Below are 23,200 nucleotides of genomic sequence, written 5' to 3' on the forward strand. Positions count from 1 at the left end.
ATGGCTTCAAACTTGTGATTTTTAACCAAGTTTACGATTGAAGTAAGGTGATGGGGCAGATAGGCTGCTGCCAACAGTTTCCAATATAGCTTGCAAACATGTCAAAATATAATATGTTGTCACTGAAGACAAAATGGAGGTCAATTGCAATACATTTGTATTGACGATTTTCACTTTTACTGTTTATTTCTATGTTTGTAGGGGAGTTGGTGCAAATATTGTTGATGGTATTACAGGGTTTTCTGGGTAAGTATATGAATTTATAGGATTGTATATAATATCATAGAAATATTACATACTTGAATGACATCCTTTATTAAAAGTCATTTATGTTGAAACAAATACAAGCTTGGACGAACACACTAAAAATTCTTTTTAAATTAAGTTTTTCTTTAATGTGGATTCATTATTATTCATTTGGTACCAATTTTTGTGGATTTCCTGGGTACAGACGAACCATGAATTTAAATGTTAAATGAGTGGCAGAACTGGAAAACCATGAAAATCCTAGTTTGCGCTATCCATGTAAAATTGGTACCCACAAAAAAATAATTGAAGACACTGCATAAATAGACCCATCATTAAATATTTTATCTATGTATTTTTCAGGGGTGTTGTTGGAAATATCAAAGGTGCTAAAGAGTAAGTATTAAATATAGTTAGATTGTAAGGGACAGAACTCTTTAAAATTACTGGAATGTTTGTGTAAACATGCAGTTTTGTAAAATTTATTCTAAGCATCTCAGTAACCAATTATTTTGATTCTGTTTGGGAAGAGGGCTTGTAAATGTATATATGAAACAGACTTTTTTCATTTATTAAATTGACCTTTCACTCTGTAGTATATAACCCTCTCTTTGGTTGGATATCCTGGTACTCTATCAAGTAAGAGCAGGTTTAAAAAGTAAAAACAAAAGATTACTAAATAGTTGAAAATAATTACTGTTTATCTGTTGATTTGGTTATGTATAGAAAACATAAAATAGTTAATTGCCTCCCTTCCCTTTCCCCTCAACCCCCCTCCCCCCCCCCCCAAATAAAAAAATGTCTGTTGATGACTGGGGAGAGGCTGTCTTGAATTTCCAAAAATAACAAGCTGAATCCAGAATTACTGAAAAAATATGGCATTCTTTCATGGATCCCAAAAGGTGCAACACCAAATTCCTCAATAATAAAAGCAGAATTCTAAGGTCCCAAAATCAATCCTTCCATTTTCAATTGTCAGACCAATTTTAACTTTCAGTTTACAGTTTCTGAAATCAATTAATGAATAATTCCATGTAAGTTGTCATCAACTACAATATATATGTACATATATACTTATCATATAAACGTTTGTTATATTGATGTTCTTTGTCCTAGCAGCAGGGAATAAGTCATTTTCTCATTTATAATCCAATCTATCAATAATACTTTTTATGTATCAGTATGATCAGAAGTTTACATTGGGAAGTGTATTGCCATTAATGCTATTTATCATTTATTGAATTTATACTCCAGTATTATTTATACAGACCAAATGTAATATGACAGCTCAATATTACAAAGTAATGAGAAATTTGTTAGAAGAGGATCTGGATGGGGGGGGGGGGGGGGGGGGGGTATTTTATTATTTTTTAAATTTTTTTGGGGGGGGAGGTTCCTTCATATCTTTATTACTTTTAATTGTTTGACCATTTTTTCTGTTTACTTTATTTATTTGGCCTATTGTTCTCTAGTATGTATAATTAAGCATTCTTTTATTCTTTTTCTTTAATCCCCCCCCCCCCCCCCCCCCCCCCCCCCTTTATTCTGAATTCTTTATAATTTAGCACTCAAAAATTTATTCTCGATTTTTGATTTGTTTGCTCTTCATTTTGCCACTCCTCCCGCCCTGATAACTCAATGTGCATGTTATACAGTTTAAATCAATGTTGTTTATTGCATTCTATTGACATTGTGGGAGGTTGTCTATTTAATGATATATTATCTCTGATGGATATTTTATATATCAGTGGAATGTCAAGCTAGTGGTCCGATATCTATACAAATATACAGTTATTGATCTAACTGGTTCGATATCTATACAAATATACACTTATTGATCTAACTGGTTGATATTATGTAATGGTAATAGTTTGTAAATAAGAATTGTGAAAGAAAGGAGTTGGAGGCTAGAAAATAAGATTTAATGTTTGCATATGACATTTCAAAAGAACGTTCCCCTTTTGTCTTGTTAGTAGTTTGTGAGGAGGGTTTGCATTGTGTGAGATCAAATTATTTGTTTAACCAATTCTCATTCTTTTAATGCATAGTTTGGAGGGAGGATTCAGTTTTATATAAAAAAGGGGGGGGGGGGCGGGTCCACCCATATGTTCCTAATTGATAACATTAATCGTCAAAAATAAGGGGGGGGGGGGGGGTCAACCCCCGAGACCCTCCCACTGAATCTGCCACTGAGTTCTGTATAATTCTGAATAATTTATTTCATTTGAAAATATTACTGGTTTTAGATCACATATGCATCCTTTAGAAATCACATGTTTTTCATGTGCAGTTTAGGAAGAAAAGATAAGTTAAAGAGTTAAAAAGAAATAAAGGAGGCTATAGAATTAATGAGGACCAAACTACCTTTTTTAAGGAATTCGGCACTGAGCCATAGTTCATAGAAATTTGGAAATAGCAAGTTATTTTGTTTGAAATTTTTTAATTCAGGAATAAATTATATTGCGGTACAGAAAAAAACCCACAGGAGTTCGGTTTTGGACACATAATTTTCTGTGGAATTCTGGATGAAACACTCCTTATAGTTACCCAATTTCTTCCTCTCTCATAAGCCAAAAAATGACAACAAACATGATGGACAAAGAAAAAAAGATGAAAAAAACTTTTCAGAAATAATGCATGATACAAAACAGATTAAGTTAAACTAGATTAAGAATATGAAAAGGGGAAGGGGATAATAAATGAAATCATAGAATGACAAACAACACCATGAAAAAAGAAGATTTAAAACACAATTCCACAAAATTTGATCGTAAATAGCTTTGAATTATTCCTTGAGAGAAAGTATGATAAAGCAAATGTAAGTGCTAATATGATATGCTAATATTTGTTTAATTTAATTTTTCAGTCATATAAAGGCCAAACCAAGCCAGTTAGCTCATATGATAAAGAATAAATTTGGAAGTGCTGATAATATAAGCCAACTCAGTAAGTATTAAGGCTCGTGTTGCATGTATATGATTTAGTTTTGGATGTCACATGTCTTCTGATTGAATGGAAGTTTTTAAGTCTGTAGTCAAAATACTGTCATGTGACCTTTACATCTGTTTCTATGGGATTTGAAAATTTAATGAAGGTACATAATTTAGGAGTTTATGCATCTTATATACATTTTTATGCCCCCGCTGTAATGGCATTTAGTTTAACCCTGGTCTGTCTGTAAGTCTGCAAATCAGTACGTCCAGCAATTGGTTTCTGTTCTCTAATTTTATTTTACTTAAACCAAATGTTTTGAAACTTATTCACAATGCTTATTACCACAAAATCCAGATCAAGTGTAAATTTTGGTAGCGCTACTTTTATAGTTTTAGAGTTATACCCCTTTTCAAATGGAAAAATTGCTAAATTCTGTTTCCATTCTCTATCTTTAAAAATTTTTCCTTAATCGAATGTTATCAATCTTATACACAATGCTAATAGCAGAAAACACAAATAAAGTTTGAATTTCAGTAGCATCACTATTACTGTTCTAAAGTTATGCCCCTTTCTTATTCCCAAATGTTTAGACAGATTTATCAATGTTAGTATGTAAATGGGGAAATCAAAACATGATCCAAAGTATCTTGGAAAATAGTGTGTAGGAATGTTTTCTGCTCTTTGATTAGGTTGTTGTCTCTTTGACAATTCCTTGTTTCCAATCTCAATTTTATGTTCCATGATATATAAATTAAGACCTACAAACACTAGTTTATGAAAAAGCTGCCTTGAAAAGTTTTTTAACATACGAAAAAGGTTTGAATTTTTGCTCTGTTTTGAAGACATGGAGTCATTGTTTTACAAAAAAAATGATCGTAGGTCATGTACAATTCTGTATACTTACAATTAGTCAAAAGTGTTTTGTTGAAACTAACTCGAGACTTTTAACCTTGAAAGCACTTGTTTAGGATTTTGAATTAGTTTCAGGTAAATCAAGAACAATTGTGTGTAGTAATTGTGTATATATAATTGATATTACAGAGACATCGATAGAAGACACAAGTATTCCAGAAGGGGAGATTAAAAATCAGACCAGTACATTACCAGCTAGGTATGAGTACAAGTACGTGTCTGCTGGCGTCTGCTTTCTGTCTGTTACACATATACACACACACACACAACATACACACATACATACATACACATGCAATATACACTGCCAGCTAGGTATTAGTACAAGTACGTGTCTGCTGTCGTCTGCTTTCTGTCTGTTACACATATACACACACACACACACATGCAACATAGATATATATACATACATACACATGCAATATACACTGCCAGCTAGGTATAAGTACAAGTATGTGTGCTGGCCTCTGCTTTCTGTCTGTAACACACACACACACAACACTCACACATGCAAAATGCACACATGCAACATACATACATACACACACATTCACACTCCTAACCAATACATTGTTAGCTATGTATGCATACAGATATGTGTCTACTGACGTCTGCTTTTTGTCTGAATAGCCTTCACAACAAACACACACAGCATGCACACATGCAATAATCATACATACATGTAACCATCAGACATACACCCACTTAAATCCCTATTCAACAGACCACTCCCTTTAAAACACACACACAGCAAACACACATACATACATACACCTGTAAGTACAAAGTAATATCACAAAAATACTGAACTCCAAGAAAAACTCAAAACGGAAAGTCCCTAATCAAATGGCAAAATCAAAAGATCAAACACATCAAACGCATGAATAAAAACTGTGATATTCCTGACTTGGTACAGACATTTTCATATGTCGAAAATGGTGGACTGAACCTGGTTTTATAGCTAGGGAAACCACTCACTTGTATGACAGTCACATTAAATTCTAAACTACCAATGAGACTGATGTTGTCTGTTCTCTGTCTGTATCATGCATGCTGATGATATGTAATATGTGCATTTACAATGTTTGGTAATTTTGCCATTGCGAGACATGGTCCAGAATTGTTGAAACTATTTAATTATTTCAAGTTTAATTTGTTGCAAATATGTGATATCAAATCCTTATAGTAGTTTAGTATTCATTTCAATATGGAAAAAACACCTTGAAAAAATTTGCCATAATTTATTTTGCAAAGAATGTTGAACAATTGTAAAATGCTGTGACTGCTACAATTAACTGTTTTTAAAAAGAAGTGAAAGACAGGTAAATAAATTATTACTCATAAGTCAAAAATGTAATCTTGGGTATTTAGAAAGTGGTTAGCATATCCAGATCTACATGTGGGGTCCTTTAGCATCACAAATGAAAAAATATCAGCACTTCTATAAATATATATATATATATATACATATATTGCATTGGTGAAATAATAACTATCCCTATGTAAAATTATTAGAATTCTGGCTTGATAATGGAAAAAAACAATATTAGGAAATAATTTATGTAACACTTCTTCTGATTGGCTGACAGTGTTTTGTCTATTAGCTCATAGACATAATTTTGTCATGTGATCGTCAAGTCATCAAATATTTTTTCTCTGGCTTGAAACAGAATTTAGAATTAAGTTATAAAGAATGACAGTAACATTTTTTCTGTCTTTTCGAAATAACGAAAATGAAAATGAAATCATGCTTTATAGAGTGTATTGAGTGTAACTAGTAAAACTATTATTTTTTTTTAGTTTCAAATTTTCGGACGATGATAACTCAAGCGTGACATCAGGATCCGTAGGCTTGTATCACAATAGTCCACAGTCAGCCTCCCAGCATACATCACAACAACTTCCTGTTATACAGCAGTCAATAAATCTAGAACCAATCATACATGAACTACAGAAATCACATGAGGCCAACAAGATCATTCAGGAATCTGTCCAACAATTGTCTGATGAGTTTGAAACTTATAAGGTATGACTGATTCTAATCAACAAGGTCATTCAGGAATCTGTCCAACAATTGTCTGATGAGTTTGAAACTTATAAGGTATGACTAATTCTAATCAACAAGGTCATTCAGGAATCTGTCCAACAATTGTCTGATGAGTTTGAAACTTATAAGGTATGACTGATTCTAATCAACAAGGTCATTCAGGAATCTGTCCAACAATTGTCTGATGAGTTTGAAACTTATAAGGTATGACTGATTCTTAACAACAAGGTCATTGAGGAATCTGTCCAACAATTGTCTGATGAGTTTGAAACTTATAAGGTATGACTGATTCAAATCAACAAGGTCATTCAGGAATCTATTAAACAACTGTCTGATGAGTTTGAAACTTATAAGGTATGACTGATTCTAATCAACAAGGTCATTCAGGAATCTGTCCAACAATTGTCTGATGAGTTTGAAACTTATAAGGTATGACTGATTCTAATCAACAAGGTCATTCAGGAATCTGTCCAACAATTGTCTGATGAGTTTGAAACTTATAAGGTATGACTGATTCTAATCAACAAGGTCATTCAGGAATCTATTAAACAATTGTCTGATGAGTTTGAAACTTATAAGGTATGACTGATTCTAATCAACAAGGTCATTCAGGAATCTGTCCAACAATTGTCTGATGAGTTTGAAACTTATAAGGTATGACTGATTCTAATCAACAAGGTCATTCAGGAATCTATCCAACAACTGTCTGATGAGTTTGAAACTTATAAGGTATGACTGATTCTAATCAACAAGGTCATTCAGGAATCTGTCCAACAATTGTCTGATGAGTTTGAAACTTATAAGGTATGACTGATTCTAATCAACAAGGTCATTCAGGAATCCTGTCCAACAATTGTCTGATGAGTTTGAAACTTATAAGGTATGACTGATTCTAATCAACAAGGTCATTCAGGAATCTGTCCAACAATTGTCTGATGACTTTGAAACTTATAAGGTATGACTGATTCTAATCAACAAGGTCATTCAGGAATCTGTCCAACAATTGTCTGATGAGTTTGAAACTTATAAGGTAAGACTGATTCTAATCAACAAGGTCATTCAGTAATCTGTCCAACAATTATCTGATGAGTTTGAAACTTATAAGGTATGACTGATTCTAATCAACAAGGTCATTCAGGAATCTGTCCAACAATTGTCTGATGAGTTTGAAACTTATAAGGTATGACTGATTCTAATCAACAAGGTCATTCAGGAATCCTGTCCAACAATTGTCTGATGAGTTTGAAACTTATAAGGTATGACTGATTCTAATCAACAAGGTCATTCAGGAATCTGTCCAACAATTGTCTGATGAGTTTGAAACTTATAAGGTATGACTGATTCTAATCAACAAGGTCATTCAGGAATCTGTCCAACAATTGTCTGATGAGTTTGAAACTTATAAGGTATGACTGATTCTGATCAACAAGGTCATTCAGGAATCTATTAAACAATTGTCTGATGACTTTGAAACTTATAAGGTATGACTGATTCTAATCAACAAGGTCATTCAGGAATCTGTCCAACAATTGTCTGATGAGTTTGAAACTTATAAGGTATGACTGATTCTAATCAACAAGGTCATTCAGGAATCTGTCCAACAATTGTCTGATGACTTTGAAACTTATAAGGTATGACTGATTCTAATCAACAAGGTCATTCAGGAATCTGTCCAACAATTGTCTGATGAGTTTGAAACTTATAAGGTAAGACTGATTCTAATCAACAAGGTCATTCAGTAATCTGTCCAACAATTATCTGATGAGTTTGAAACTTATAAGGTATGACTGATTCTAATCAACAAGGTCATTCAGGAATCTGTCCAACAATTGTCTGATGAGTTTGAAACTTATAAGGTATGACTGATTCTAATCAACAAGGTCATTCAGGAATCTGTCCAACAATTGTCTGATGAGTTTGAAACTTATAAGGTATGACTGATTCTTATCAACAAGATCATTCAGGAATCTGTCCAACAACTGTCTGATGAGTTTGAAACTTATAAGGTAAGACTGATTCTAATCAACAAGGTCATTCAGGAATCTATCCAACAATTGTCTGATGACTTTGAAACTTATAAGGTATGACTAATTCTAATCAACAAGGTCATTCAGGAATCTGTCCAACAATTGTCTGATGAGTTTGAAAGTTATAAGGTATGACTGATTCTAATCAACAAGGTCATTCAGGAATCTGTCCAACAATTGTCTGATGAGTTTGAAACTTATAAGGTATGACTGATTCTAATCAACAAGGTCATTCAGGAATCTATTAAACAATTGTCTGATGAGTTTGAAACTTATAAGGTATGACTGATTCTAATCAACAAGGTCATTCAGGAATCTGTCCAACAATTGTCTGATGAGTTTGAAACTTATAAGGTATGACTGATTCTAATCAACAAGGTCATTCAGGAATCTATTAAACAATTGTCTGATGAGTTTGAAACTTATAAGGTATGACTGATTCTAATCAACAAGGTCATTCAGGAATCTGTCCAACAATTGTCTGATGAGTTTGAAACTTATAAGGTATGACTGATTCTAATCAACAAGGTCATTCAGGAATCTGTCCAACAATTGTCTGATGAGTTTGAAACTTATAAGGTATGACTGATTCTAATCAACAAGGTCATTCAGGAATCTGTCCAACAATTGTCTGATGAGTTTGAAACTTATAAGGTATGACTGATTCTAATCAACAAGATCATTCAGGAATCTGTCCAACAATTGTCTGATGAGTTTGAAACTTATAAGGTATGACTAATTCTAATCAACAAGGTCATTCAGGAATCTGTCCAACAATTGTCTGATGAGTTTGAAACTTATAAGGTATGACTAATTCTAATCAACAAGGTCATTCAGGAATCTGTCCAACAATTGTCTGATGAGTTTGAAACTTATAAGGTAAGACTGATTCTAATCAACAAGGTCATTCAGGAATCTGTCCAACAATTGTCTGATGAGTTTGAAACTTATAAGGTATGACTGATTCTAATCAACAAGGTCATTCAGGAATCTGTCCAACAATTGTCTGATGAGTTTGAAACTTATAAGGTATGACTGATTCTAATCAACAAGGTCATTCAGGAATCTGTCCAACAATTGTCTGATGAGTTTGAAACTTATAAGGTATGACTGATTCTAATCAACAAGGTCATTCAGGAATCTGTTCAACAATTGTCTGATGAGTTTGAAACTTATAAGGTATGACTGATTCTAATCAACAAGGTCATTCAGGAATCTGTTAAACAACTGTCTGATGAGTTTGAAACTTATAAGGTATGACTGATTCTAATCAACAAGGTCATTCAGGAATCTGTCCAACAACTGTCTGATGAGTTTGAAACTTATAAGGTATGACTGATTCTAATCAACAAGGTCATTCAGGAATCTGTTCAACAACTGTCTGATGACTTTGAAACTTATAAGGTATGACTGATTCTAATCAACAAGGTCATTCAGGAATCTGTTCAACAATTGTCTGATGAGTTTGAAACTTATAAGGTATGACTGATTCTAATCAACAAGGTCATTCAGGAATCTGTCCAACAACTGTCTGATGAGTTTGAAACTTATAAGGTATGACTGATTCTAATCAACAAGGTCATTCAGGAATCTATCCAACAACTGTCTGATGAGTTTGAAACTTATAAGGTATGACTGATTCTTATCAACAAGGTCATTCAGGAATCCTGTCCAACAATTGTCTGATGAGTTTGAAACTTATAAGGTATGACTGATTCTAATCAACAAGGTCATTCAGGAATCTGTCCAACAATTGTCTGATGAGTTTGAAACTTATAAGGTATGACTGATTCTTATAAACAAGGTCATTCAGGAATCTATTAAACAATTGTCTGATGAGTTTGAAACTTATAAGGTATGACTGATTCTAATCAACAAGGTCATTCAGGAATCTGTCCAACAATTGTCTGATGACTTTGAAACTTATAAGGTATGACTGATTCTTATCAACAAGATCATTCAGGAATCTGTCCAACAATTGTCTGATGAGTTTGAAACTTATAAGGTATGACTGATTCTAATCAACAAGGTCATTCAGGAATCTGTCCAACAATTGTCTGATGACTTTGAAACTTATAAGGTATGACTGATTCTAATCAACAAGGTCATTCAGGATTCTATTAAACAATTGTCTGATGAGTTTGAAACTTATAAGGTATGACTGATTCTAATCAACAAGGTCATTCAGGAATCTGTCCAACAATTGTCTGATGAGTTTGAAACTTATAAGGTATGACTAATTCTAATCAACAAGGTCATTCAGGAATCTGTCCAACAATTGTCTGATGAGTTTGAAACTTATAAGGTATGACTGATTCTAATCAACAAGGTCATTCAGGAATCTGTCCAACAATTGTCTGATGAGTTTGAAACTTATAAGGTATGACTGATTCTAATCAACAAGGTCATTCAGGAATCTATCAAACAATTGTCTGATGAGTTTGAAACTTATAAGGTATGACTGATTCTAATCAACAAGGTCATTCAGGAATCCTGTCCAACAATTGTCTGATGAGTTTGAAACTTATAAGGTATGACTGATTCTAATCAACAAGGTCATTCAGGAATCTGTCCAACAATTGTCTGATGAGTTTGAAACTTATAAGGTATGACTGATTCTAATCAACAAGGTCATTCAGGAATCTGTCCAACAATTGTCTGATGAGTTTGAAACTTATAAGGTATGACTGATTCTGATCAACAAGGTCATTCAGGAATCTATTAAACAATTGTCTGATGACTTTGAAACTTATAAGGTATGACTGATTCTAATCAACAAGGTCATTCAGGAATCTATTAAACAATTGTCTGATGACTTTGAAACTTATAAGGTATGACTGATTCTAATAAACAAGGTCATTCAGGAATCTATCAAACAATTGTCTGATGAGTTTGAAACTTATAAGGTATGACTGATTCTAATCAACAAGGTCATTCAGGAATCTGTCCAACAATTGTCTGATGAGTTTGAAACTTATAAGGTATGACTGATTCTAATCAACAAGGTCGTTCAGGAATCTGTCCAACAATTGTCTGATGAGTTTGAAACTTATAAGGTATGACTGATTCTAATCAACAAGGTCATTCAGGAATCTGTCCAACAACTGTCTGATGAGTTTGAAACTTATAAGGTATGACTGATTCTAATCAACAAAATCATTCAGGAATCTGTCCAACAATTGTCTGATGAGTTTGAAACTTATAAGGTATGACTGATTCTAATCAACAAGGTCATTCAGGAATCTGTCCAACAATTGTCTGATGAGTTTGAAACTTATAAGGTATGACTGATTCTAATCAACAAGGTCATTCAGGAATCTGTCCAACAATTGTCTGATGAGTTTGAAACTTATAAGGTATGACTGATTCTAATCAACAAGGTCATTCAGGAATCTGTCCAACAATTGTCTGATGAGTTTGAAACTTATAAGGTATGACTGATTCTAATCAACAAGTTCATTCAGGAATCTGTCCAACAATTGTCTAATGACTTTGAAACTTATAAGGTATGACTGATTCTAATCAACAAGGTCATTCAGGAATCTGTCCAACAATTGTCTGATGAGTTTGAAACTTATAAGGTATGACTGATTCTAATCAACAAGGTCATTCAGGAATCTGTCCAACAATTGTCTGATGAGTTTGAAACTTATAAGGTATGACTGATTCTAATCAACAAGGTCATTCAGGAATCTGTCCAACAATTGTCTGATGAGTTTGAAACTTATAAGGTATGACTGATTCTAATCAACAAGGTCATTCAGGAATCTGTCCAACAATTGTCTGATGAGTTTGAAACTTATAAGGTATGACTGATTCTAATCAACAAGGTCATTCAGGAATCTGTCCAACAACTGTCTGATGAGTTTGAAACTTATAAGGTATGACTGATTCTAATCAACAAGGTCATTCAGGAATCTGTTCAACAACTGTCTGATGACTTTGAAACTTATAAGGTATGACTGATTCTAATCAACAAGGTCATTCAGGAATCTGTTCAACAATTGTCTGATGAGTTTGAAACTTATAAGGTATGACTGATTCTAATCAACAAGGTCATTCAGGAATCTGTCCAACAACTGTCTGATGAGTTTGAAACTTATAAGGTATGACTGATTCTAATCAACAAGGTCATTCAGGAATCTATCCAACAACTGTCTGATGAGTTTGAAACTTATAAGGTATGACTGATTCTTATCAACAAGGTCATTCAGGAATCCTGTCCAACAATTGTCTGATGAGTTTGAAACTTATAAGGTATGACTGATTCTAATCAACAAGGTCATTCAGGAATCTGTCCAACAATTGTCTGATGAGTTTGAAACTTATAAGGTATGACTGATTCTTATCAACAAGGTCATTCAGGAATCTGTCCAACAATTGTCTGATGAGTTTGAAACTTATAAGGTATGACTGATTCTAATCAACAAGGTCATTCAGGAATCTGTCCAACAATTGTCTGATGACTTTGAAACTTATAAGGTATGACTGATTCTAATCAACAAGGTCATTCAGGAATCTGTCCAACAATTGTCTGATGAGTTTGAAACTTATAAGGTAAGACTGATTCTAACCAACAAGGTCATTCAGGAATCTGTCCAACAATTGTCTGATGAGTTTGAAACTTATAAGGTATGACTGATTCTAACCAACAAGGTCATTCAGGAATCTGTCCAACAATTGTCTGATGAGTTTGAAACTTATAAGGTATGACTGATTCTAATCAACAAGGTCATTCAGGAATCTGTCCAACAATTGTCTGATGAGTTTGAAACTTATAAGGTATGACTGATTCTGATCAACAAGGTCATTCAGGAATCTATTAAACAATTGTCTGATGACTTTGAAACTTATAAGGTATGACTGATTCTAATCAACAAGGTCATTCAGGAATCTATTAAACAATTGTCTGATGACTTTGAAACTTATAAGGTATGACTGATTCTAATAAACAAGGTCATTCAGGAATCTATCAAACAATTGTCTGATGAGTTTGAAACTTATAAGGTATGACTGATTCTAATCAACAAGGTCATTCAGGAATCTGTCCAACAATTGTCTGATGAGTTTGAAACTTATAAGGTATGACTGATTCTAATCAACAAGGTCATTCAGGAATCTGTCCAACAATTGTCTGATGAGTTTGAAACTTATAAGGTATGACTGATTCTAATCAACAAGTTCATTCAGGAATCTGTCCAACAATTGTCTGATGACTTTGAAACTTATAAGGTATGACTGATTCTAATCAACAAGGTCATTCAGGAATCTGTCCAACAATTGTCTGATGAGTTTGAAACTTATAAGGTATGACTGATTCTAATCAACAAGGTCATTCAGGAATCTGTCCAACAATTGTCTGATGAGTTTGAAACTTATAAGGTAAGACTGATTCTAATCAACAAGGTCATTCAGTAATCTGTCCAACAATTATCTGATGAGTTTGAAACTTATAAGGTATGACTGATTCTAATCAACAAGGTCATTCAGGAATCTGTCCAACAATTGTCTGATGAGTTTGAAACTTATAAGGTAAGACTGATTCTAATCAACAAGGTCATTCAGGAATCTATCAAACAACTCACCTTTTCAAAATCTAACATGTCTACATGTGGTAATCTCATTCTGGCTAAACCAAACTGAAAATAATGTTACATTATTGGTTGAATTTCGATTGTTTTTTACGTTTTAAACCGATCAAACAGTTTTTGTTTACACTTTTGCAAATACAACCCAGAATGCATTAGATTTTGTAAAGGGAATTGCTTACATCAATGTCTTGACCTCTGAGACTCATTTCACAAAAATTTTTACAAATAGAAATCATAGTTTAAAGACAGGAATTTTAAGTAAAATTTCAAATCAATTTTAGTTGTACCATTTTTTGTGGAAAGATTCTCTGATGGAAAGCCGTCTCCTTGGCAATCATACCACATTTCTTTACTTTTATAATGAGCCTTGGGTTTTATATATGTGTACTTTCTGTTTTCAGATTACTGCCCAGAGTGATATAGCTATGTTAAAAACCTTGTTAGAAGAAGAACGTTACCGGGTAGAAAGATTAGAAGTACAGATAAATGATATGACTGAACTACAGCAACATGAAATACAGAATCTACGACAGGTAGGAGGGGTCTCTACTCTTTTACTCTTGTATGTCTGTAGGCCTCTCTTTAGATTTAGATTGGTTTATTTTGAGGAATTATTTAGAATACTTTTTAATTTTTTTTGTCAGCCTATATTGTGACACAGTGACAGAGTCATCACTAATAAATTTCCTGTTTACCAAATATTTACATATTGTTTTCTAACACATAGTGGCCATTTATGAAATTAGTCACATTTTTGTTTAGATACTATGTATAAAATATCTTTAAATTTGATATCAGGCTTCAGTAAGTTGAAATTTGGTGGCGTCACTTTAATCATCAAATTATGGCTATTTATGAATAAAAAAATTGTAAAATGTTTAGTTTTTGTTCTGTAACTTGAGTTTGTCCCAACCTTCTATTATGAGACCTATGTGCCATACTTATTACCACAAAACTCTGATCAATTACAAATTTTGGTAGCGTCACTTTTATAGTTCTTGAATCTTGTCCCTTTATAATGCTTTATACAAGCGGGGGCATCATCTGTGTTCATGGGGACACATTCTCAATTAATTTTCTATTGTATTTTATGTGATTTTATATTTTACTGATAAATATTTTGCAAGCAACCTGACACGGCATCAATTGTAGTTGCTAATGTTATTTTTTATTTCTTGAACAGGATATAACTGGTATGGAGGAGAAAACAGAATACAGACTTGACGAGAGGACCAGCGATATACATGACATGTTAGAGAATTGTACCACAAGGGTAAGTTATACATAGAGATTGTCACTGGAGAGAACCAGCGATATAACCGAATTCTTTGACAGAATGATTACAATTTAAATCAAGCTGAAGAGCGGTCAGACTCACAAAATATATTGTGGTAACAGTTAATCTTATAACATGTACATATGGCTAATGATCAACATTAAATGTATGATTTTTTTGGCCATTATGTTTTCTGGTCTGTGCGTCCACTCGTTCGTCCATCTGTCTGTCCCGCTTCAAGTTAAAGTTTTTGTTAAAGAAAATGATAGTGCGGATGGGGCATCCGTGTATTGGGGACACATTCTTGTTTTTAAATCTGATCTCAGATGCCTGAATAGCCTCATACCCGTAGCCAGGGGGGTTCAGGGGGGTCGGACGAACCCCCCCTTGAAAACAAATAAGCACTGTTAAAGTCAATGTTCTGTTCGGATTGTGACTGTTAAAGTAGAGTTTGTGAGTCCAACGAACCCCCCTTGGAAATTTCTGGCTACGGGCCTGAATAGCCTTGTTTCTTGATGTATAAGATCTTTGATACAAATAGGTAAATGTGGGTCAACGAGCATTTTAGGGTAAATCTTCACCAATTATTTCACGATGTGTAAAAATGTTTTATTTTAGGTGTGATATTTTATATTTTAGATCACAAAGATGGAGCTTCAGCAACAACAGCAGCAGATTATCTCCATGGAGATGGTTGAGAATGTGACCTTTCGAACTTTGTTGACAAAGATGTTAAATGTTGTTTTGGCTATATTAGCTGTTATACTTGTTTTTGTATCTACACTTGCCAACTGTCTTGCACCGTTTATAGCTAATAGGTAAGCTCAAATACTATAAAAGTCCACCATTTTGAAACTTTTGGTTAATGGGTATTTAAATTGTTCATATTACATTGACTACATCATGTACATACCAGTGTTATTTACTAAAAAAAAATCTTATATACATTTGGTCCATATTTCTTTTTTTTTCTTTTTTTTCATGTAAGGCCGTGTCTGTTTTTTTCTTTGTTTTGCGTCAACTGATTCTGAGAAAACCTACCAGACAGCAAGGAAAAAAAACACACTCAAAGAAAATAACACAAGAGTCTGCTTAAGTTCTGGACTGATTAACAGTGACTTTAGATCAATACTGTCATATCTAAGTGAAAGAGCAAACATGACAAACAGGAAATTCAGCAATGTACAAACTTGATATGGCTATATTCTGAGAAATCATAAATGGCCTTGGTATTTCAAACATTTCCCATTTATACTGAAGCCTTTGAGAAGAGACATGTTTTGATCTGAGATGTGTCATGTTGTATTAAAACCTATGTATAATCAATAATTCCCTGTATCAAATCAATAATGCTTTAAGCATGAATTATCTCCCATTTGCAGAGTTATCTTCCTATAATTTAAATACTTTATGTAAACTTTTTGGCAATATATTAATATTTTGTTCTGCATACTTTTTTTTCAGAAAATAAACTAATGAAATTATGTTTTATATCTTAATATCTTGTGGAATTAAAAATGTACATACTAATTTATCCTATCCTATCAGACAGTAGATATCATTTAAAGAAATTTATTAGAAATATTTGCAAAAACTACTATTTTTCATTTAAAAAAGTATAAAAATTTATTTCAATTATAAAATATTAAGATAACTTTGCAAATGGGAGGTAACTCTTTCTTCAAGCAAGTAAGGAACGCCTACTGTAAGACCTGTACCAAGGAAGAACCATTACAGTGAAATTGGTTGATCTTTTCAATATCAAATTTAGTGAATCTTAATATTAAATAAAAGCTCTGATACATTCAAATGTTTTATTAATTGAAAACAATTCTTAAAACAAAATTTAAAACAAATAAATCAAAACTTAACATGAGAACTAAAGTATAAAGGTGTTTTTGAAGACATAAGCACATCAAAGGCACTCTTTTGTTGATTTGAATTAGTTTTTTCACAAAATTTGTCAGTCAGCTCAAAGCTTACATATGCACCAAACATTTTAACAGCATCTATAGCCTTGAGAGATGTATTCATTTCAATTTTTTCCCCGTTAGAGCTACAAAATGTAGATGAAACATAACATTTTATCAGAGTTTTATCCCCTATGGTGATAGGTTCATTGAATCTTGTATTTAACGTGTCTCTTATGCTGGCTACGTAAAGGCTCTCTAGGATCTGAGAAAAAGTTTCTGTGCCGGCGAGCGGAAAGGCATATGGAGCCAGAACGATCCTTTTATCTTTGAAAAGTGAAACACAAACGATCTCGCTCGCCGGCACATTTATACTGGCCATTTCTGCTGTCACATGTATCGAAGTCAAGATCGCTTAAACGCTTTAAATAAGGAGCGTACTTGTTATTTAAAGCGCAAAATAGATTTGAGTATAAGAATACACAAAAACCCGGAAAATACGGATTTTCTACTGACGAACAAAAAAAAGTTTGTGTTTGTTTTTGACACAAATTGGCCGAAAACCTACCCGCACGCGGACGCAAAACAAATAAAAAAACAACTATGGCCTAAGGGCTGTTCCAAAAATAAATGTATAAGGGTCAGAGGGCACTTTTTATTTGACCCCACCATGAATTTTTTTTTTAAAGATATTTCATTAAAATGTTCAAGCAATATAACCACCACCCATCAAATTTTGATAAAAGTGCCTTCCCACCTTCATAGAATTTTATCTGGAAAAGGCCATTATGTGATTTCATATTTTTTTTTTAAATTTGTACAATTTTAACCTTCAGTATATCATGTAAATGTTCTCCTTCTTAGGGAAGTTTTATTCTTGGAAAAGAATTTAGGATTATTGCTGGAAAATGATGTAGAAAAAAAGCAAGACATACCAATCCTACAATAACATGAATAAAGAAAAAGTTTTTTTTTATTTTTAAATTCTCATAAATGAATTTATTTTTGTTTACAGTCAACAAATTCACCATTTCAGAAGTACCACCAAAAACCACAAACCTGTTACAATTTTTTTTTCTGCGATAACTGTTTATATAACATTCTGATGAATTAGTTTTGTTTGTAGTCATGTAATTAATTAATGTATTTTTCTCTCTTTTCAGGACAAGAGTTTTGAGTACGACTGTTCTAATTGTTAGTATTGTAATGATGTTCAGAAACTGGGACGGCATCTCTAGCCTAATAGGATCTATATTTAACTTTCTGAGTAGTTTATTTCCACAAAGGTGACGAGGATGGTAATAGTATTGAAACTTGATCTGGTAGTTGGACATATCCAATAATTATTCAAATCTTCTCATTTATATGAACGGAAGGAGGACATATTTCTCAATCAGAGGGAGAATTCATTTCTCCTTCCAAGGGAGAAATCATTTCTTGACTGGTGGCAACGAACTCATTTTTACATTCAATATTCAGTGAACAATTAGGAATTGAATGAGGAATCTGTCTTTATGGATCTGAAATTATAGGTTGTTAACAGCTGTGCTGTTATAATGATAGTCCAATCAGAAACAAGCTGTACTGCTATTTCGACCAATGGGAGAACTGCTTATAATCAGTGTTGTTATTTCGACCAATTGAAGAGCTGCTTAGAATCTGTGATTTGTGTATTTGGTGCTGAATGTTGTCAATCAAAGTGATGGAATACTGACTCAGAAATTACTGACAGTTGTCAGTGTGGATAAAAGTGCTCTTTTGATGACAATGTTTTACATTGTAGTTCTTCATGTAAATGTGATTAAGTATTTTTAATCAGATGGGGATGATAATGGTTTTAGATAAAATGTTATTGTACATGGCCATTTTTTTTTGTTAAGTGTGAGCATATGATTTTAATATGTGTATGTTGATTTAAGAGATTTTAATAGTTTGCTGTTAAAAGTTCTTATTTTAAATGCAATAGATTATTGTATGGAAAATGTTTGAATATAATATTGATCAGTCCATTTAACATTAACAATGACAGTTTGTTTTCTGGGAACCCCTATTAACAGAGTTTTATATTACCACTTCCATATGAAACTTACATGTAATTTTTTCATAGATATTCACTTGTTTACACATAGTATGAAATTCCATTGTTTCATTATTGCCAATCAATGCAAAGGGCAGAAATCGTATTTTAAACTAAACATTAATATAAAAGGGACATGTTGGAAAGGGACATAATTTATTTATTATCTTTCCTTTTTTTTGAAAGAGAGGCATTTTAACTTTTGGTAAATTAAATGTTGTGGAAGACAATGTAATAATACTGTGATTTTTTTTATTTTGGTGAAAATAATTCTCTAGAAACTGTCTATTAGAAAACACACCATAACAGAGAAGGGAAAAAAATACCAATTTGATATTAAAACTCACAAGTCTAAAACATAAAACATTAATGCCATGCTAAATAATCGAAAAAACTATATATTTTTTTTTATCAGAATGCAAAAAATAACAGAAATCTAAAGACTGAACATCAAGAAACCTACAAAAAAACTTGGACTTAAGGTGGTACCTAACACTACAGGGAGATAACTCTGTAAAATCAGCTAACGTTTCAATTACTTTGTGTTGTCTATAAGGGAATATTAAGCTTCTCGATGATCAAAATTAGTGTTTGTCAAACTGCTATATAACCAGTGTAATTTTCGGATAAATTGGTTGGGTTCAAATGTTTTGAAATTTTTATATTTTTGTCAAAGGGTCAAAGTAAATACTTTGCCAAAATTTTATGAAAATTAAACAAGCCAAATCAATTTTAAGGAAGGTGTTGGGTACCACCTTCAAAAACATGAGCTGCAGAATGTATGCAAACTGCTAAGTTACATTTTATTAACTTGATACTGTAAACATAGTTATACCTACAGTCGTTTAACATTGCCAAAAGTTTTATTATTATTGATGCAATTAAACAGTGCCAACTGTGAAATAAATATGTTGTAATTAATGATTTAGAGTTCTCTCCCTTTTTAAAAATGGAGACTTTTTCCTCGCATTTGTAAAATTGTGCATAAATATAAACCACTATTTTTGTTAGAGTCATATGCATTGTTTCTTTGAATGGATTTAAGGGTTCAATAGTTTTTAACATTACATTTATGTTTTTACAGATTTCAAAGCATTAGTTATTGTATGAAGTAATTTGCTGGTCAAATTCACTATTTATTCAATTTGGGACATTTTTCAATATCATGTTTTTTTAGTGGTAGATATCATTTTTATGATGTTCTTTGAACAAGTATCTATCATTTATTGTCTTTCATCAGTCATTTAATGTTCTCAGATACATATATATGTAACTTTAAAACAATTTTCAAGAACTTTTTTTGAATTAGGAATCAAACTTATAGTGTTTCGATGCCATAAGAGTTTAAATTTCAAAAAAATACTGTCAAAGAAATTAATTTTCTCATTCATACAAGTTAATATATTTTTGGGACAAATTTGTGATTTCCTTTACAGCTCTTCTATAAAAGCATGCAAAACAAAACTTTAATCAACTTGTTTGCTTGGATGTTTGCAAAAAAATAGGTAGGCAGAGGTTCAGTCTGCCTTATATATACTGGGATTTGATTGGACAATAAAAATTGACAGGAAAAGAATTTTTTTTTATTCTCCAATCAAATTCCTGTATATATTAAACAGACTTAAACAGACTACCTACCTGTTGTTTTACAAACATTCAAACAAACAGAGCAAGCAAGTTGATCAAAGGTTTGCTTTGCATGCTTTTATAGAAGAGCTGTAATAGCTATCTTTCTTTCTTCCTTTTTCAGGGCAGGGTGACAAACATGTTTTCCCCCTTTCTTTTTGTCAGTGCTGGTTTTCATGATATTGTTTATAGGTGTTTAGATGTATATTTTGTTATGGATTAATTATTAATTTATTCACTGTGTTGTGATATATGCATGTTTGGTAGAATTGTTCATATTTTTAATCCTGGAATTCCATGTAATGGAATGTTGTATGATTGTTCAGAACATTGATCTCTTAGAGATCAGCTGATTACTTTAAATTGACATTGTTGTTTTTCATAGAAAATATCAACAGACCAGAATTTTTTTTAAAAAGTTTTGATGATCTTATGGTTTGTGATCTACCCCAAAAAGTGAGAAAAAACATCATTGTTATGATATTTGGTCTTTAATCCTGACTTAGGAAAAAATGATAATTTTCTCCCAGTAACCTAATGTAGATTGCAGTGTCCTATTACATCAGTATATCATTCCTCTGATTGACAAGTTCTAATGGAACTGATTTATCTCCTATAGCTTTCTCCTAGTTATCCAATTGTTGCCATCTATTGTATTACAACCAAAGACTTTGTTTTAACTGTTGTGGTTAAGTAGATTGTTACTTCATATTTTCATACTACTACAGGACCTCTAACATAAAAATTGTACCATGAGGTTACTTTCTTAATGGGTATCAAGCTGACCTATACAGTAAAAAATCATAACTATATACTGATTTCTTTATGGTTATTAGGCTGGCCTTTAAAAAAATAAAGTATTACTATGAAATTACTTTCTTCATGGGTATCAAGCTGACCTATACTGTAAAAAATCATAACTATTTACTAATTTCTTCATGGTTATCAGACTGACCTATATAGAAATAAATAATTACTATGAACTGACTTTCTTCATGGGTATCAGACTGGCCTTTAAAAAAATAAAGTATTACTATGAAATTACTTTCTTCATGGGTATCAAGCTGACCTTTAATTATAAAACAATAAAATGAAGTTCTCTGTCCATTGGTATGCAGTTGTATTAGAATTGCAACTTCTCATTCCAATGGAGACTATTTGGCCCTGTCCCCTCAACCAATTAGTCATGCATGTGCAATAAGATAGGCATTTATATCCCCCTTTCCCCTATTTTCCCTGCCCTTATGGTTTATTGACTTTAAACCTTTTGTGATAGTTTTCAAGTTTAAGTTTAGGTTCATTTTAAAAGACCCACTTATGACAGATCAGCGGCATTTTGTTTGCAGTTTTTTTTTAAGCATTGGCATTTCTCATTTCCATGGAGGTTGTTAGGTTCTGCACTTTCAGTCATGGTCCATTGATTTTGATAGTTCTGCCTAGTTTACATGAACTTTTTGAATTAAATATTTTTGCATTATGCTATCAAACTTACCAAAAAGTGAGACATATCTCTGTTTCAACAATTAAACTTGGATTAAAATTTATTACTTTGAAACATAGATTTCAATTAGATTTATATTCAATCCTAAATAACATGTCAATATTACAATAACATGTTTAGCTTCAAGATTATAAAAAGGGGCCTAAAGGGGTTATCTGCACGGAAGAATGTGAAATAAAATTGCCATTTCACGATGAACGAAACAATTAAAAATCACAATACAAAATTTCTCCGATCAGTATCCCAAATGGCCTCTATTATGACAAGACCTACCTATTGTATTTATTGTAAACTTGTTCTTGTCCTGAACATGCATGGAATATTTGCCACTGGACATGTAGCAACCAACAATCAATCAATCAAAACACAGTGCATGACAAACCTTTTTCACAGCTGCACGTGAAAACAAAATGGCAAAACACGTTGCACGAAAATAACCCTTTACCACCCTCTTATAAGCCTATAGTTATCTTTGATGACTTTACCTAGAACTTCTGGTATAAAATACAAAAAAAATATTCTCTGTTAGCTGAATTTTCTGACATAAAATAAAAAGTGTAAGAAAATATCATTCCTAGAAGGTAATTATCATTGGCTCAATATTTGGCAAATTATTTTAAATATTTTATCTAAATTACTAACATCTAATACTTGATTGATATAAATTACATGTAGATACATATAATTAATCCATTTTGTTAGTGTATGTGTGTAAGAGAATGGTTTTTGAATGTTACATGTATGTCACATGATATTTGTGGTGGCATGTGACTGAATCACATGACTTTCAGTGTCAACATGTTTTACTTTGTTGTTACTGACAACATATGTGCACAAGCAATTGATTATGCATGTGCAATAAAATAAATAAACAATGCAATAAAATGAAAAAAAAAATAATTCTTTCTTCTCCAATGACAAGCAAAATAATTGAATGATATTTATATCATGAAGTCAGCACTTTTGTATGGATATGTTCATTATTAGTAATTCTAATATGACGGCCTATTATCTGCAACCAGTATAATTGCAATATATCTACATTAAGCCCAA

The 23,200-nt window shown here is 32.4% G+C and overlaps 1 protein-coding gene across 10 annotated transcripts in view; it reads left to right on the forward strand.

Moving 5' to 3' along the window:
* LOC134700994 (transmembrane and coiled-coil domains protein 1-like) overlaps positions 1-22,014 on the forward strand; it is a 62,890-nt gene extending 40,876 nt beyond the window's left edge. For 8 of the 10 annotated variants that reach the window (XM_063562142.1, XM_063562143.1, XM_063562137.1 and 5 more), the window contains 9 exons: positions 202-246; positions 610-642; positions 3,113-3,192; positions 4,222-4,303; positions 5,893-6,118; positions 14,159-14,290; positions 14,941-15,030; positions 15,673-15,851; positions 18,107-22,014. In XM_063562142.1, coding sequence (XP_063418212.1) covers positions 202-246; positions 610-642; positions 3,113-3,192; positions 4,222-4,303; positions 5,893-6,118; positions 14,159-14,290; positions 14,941-15,030; positions 15,673-15,851; positions 18,107-18,233 — 994 coding nt within the window. In that variant the 3' untranslated portion in view covers positions 18,234-22,014. The remainder of the gene's footprint in view (positions 1-201; positions 247-609; positions 643-3,112; positions 3,193-4,221; positions 4,304-5,892; positions 6,119-14,158; positions 14,291-14,940; positions 15,031-15,672; positions 15,852-18,106) is intronic. The other 2 variants (XM_063562138.1, XM_063562140.1) reach the window with 2 other exon arrangements.
* Positions 22,015-23,200: the final 1,186 nt, after the last annotated feature.

This window comes from Mytilus trossulus, unplaced genomic scaffold (assembly GCF_036588685.1).
Source record: "Mytilus trossulus isolate FHL-02 unplaced genomic scaffold, PNRI_Mtr1.1.1.hap1 h1tg000210l__unscaffolded, whole genome shotgun sequence".
Taxonomy (NCBI): domain Eukaryota; kingdom Metazoa; phylum Mollusca; class Bivalvia; order Mytilida; family Mytilidae; genus Mytilus; species Mytilus trossulus.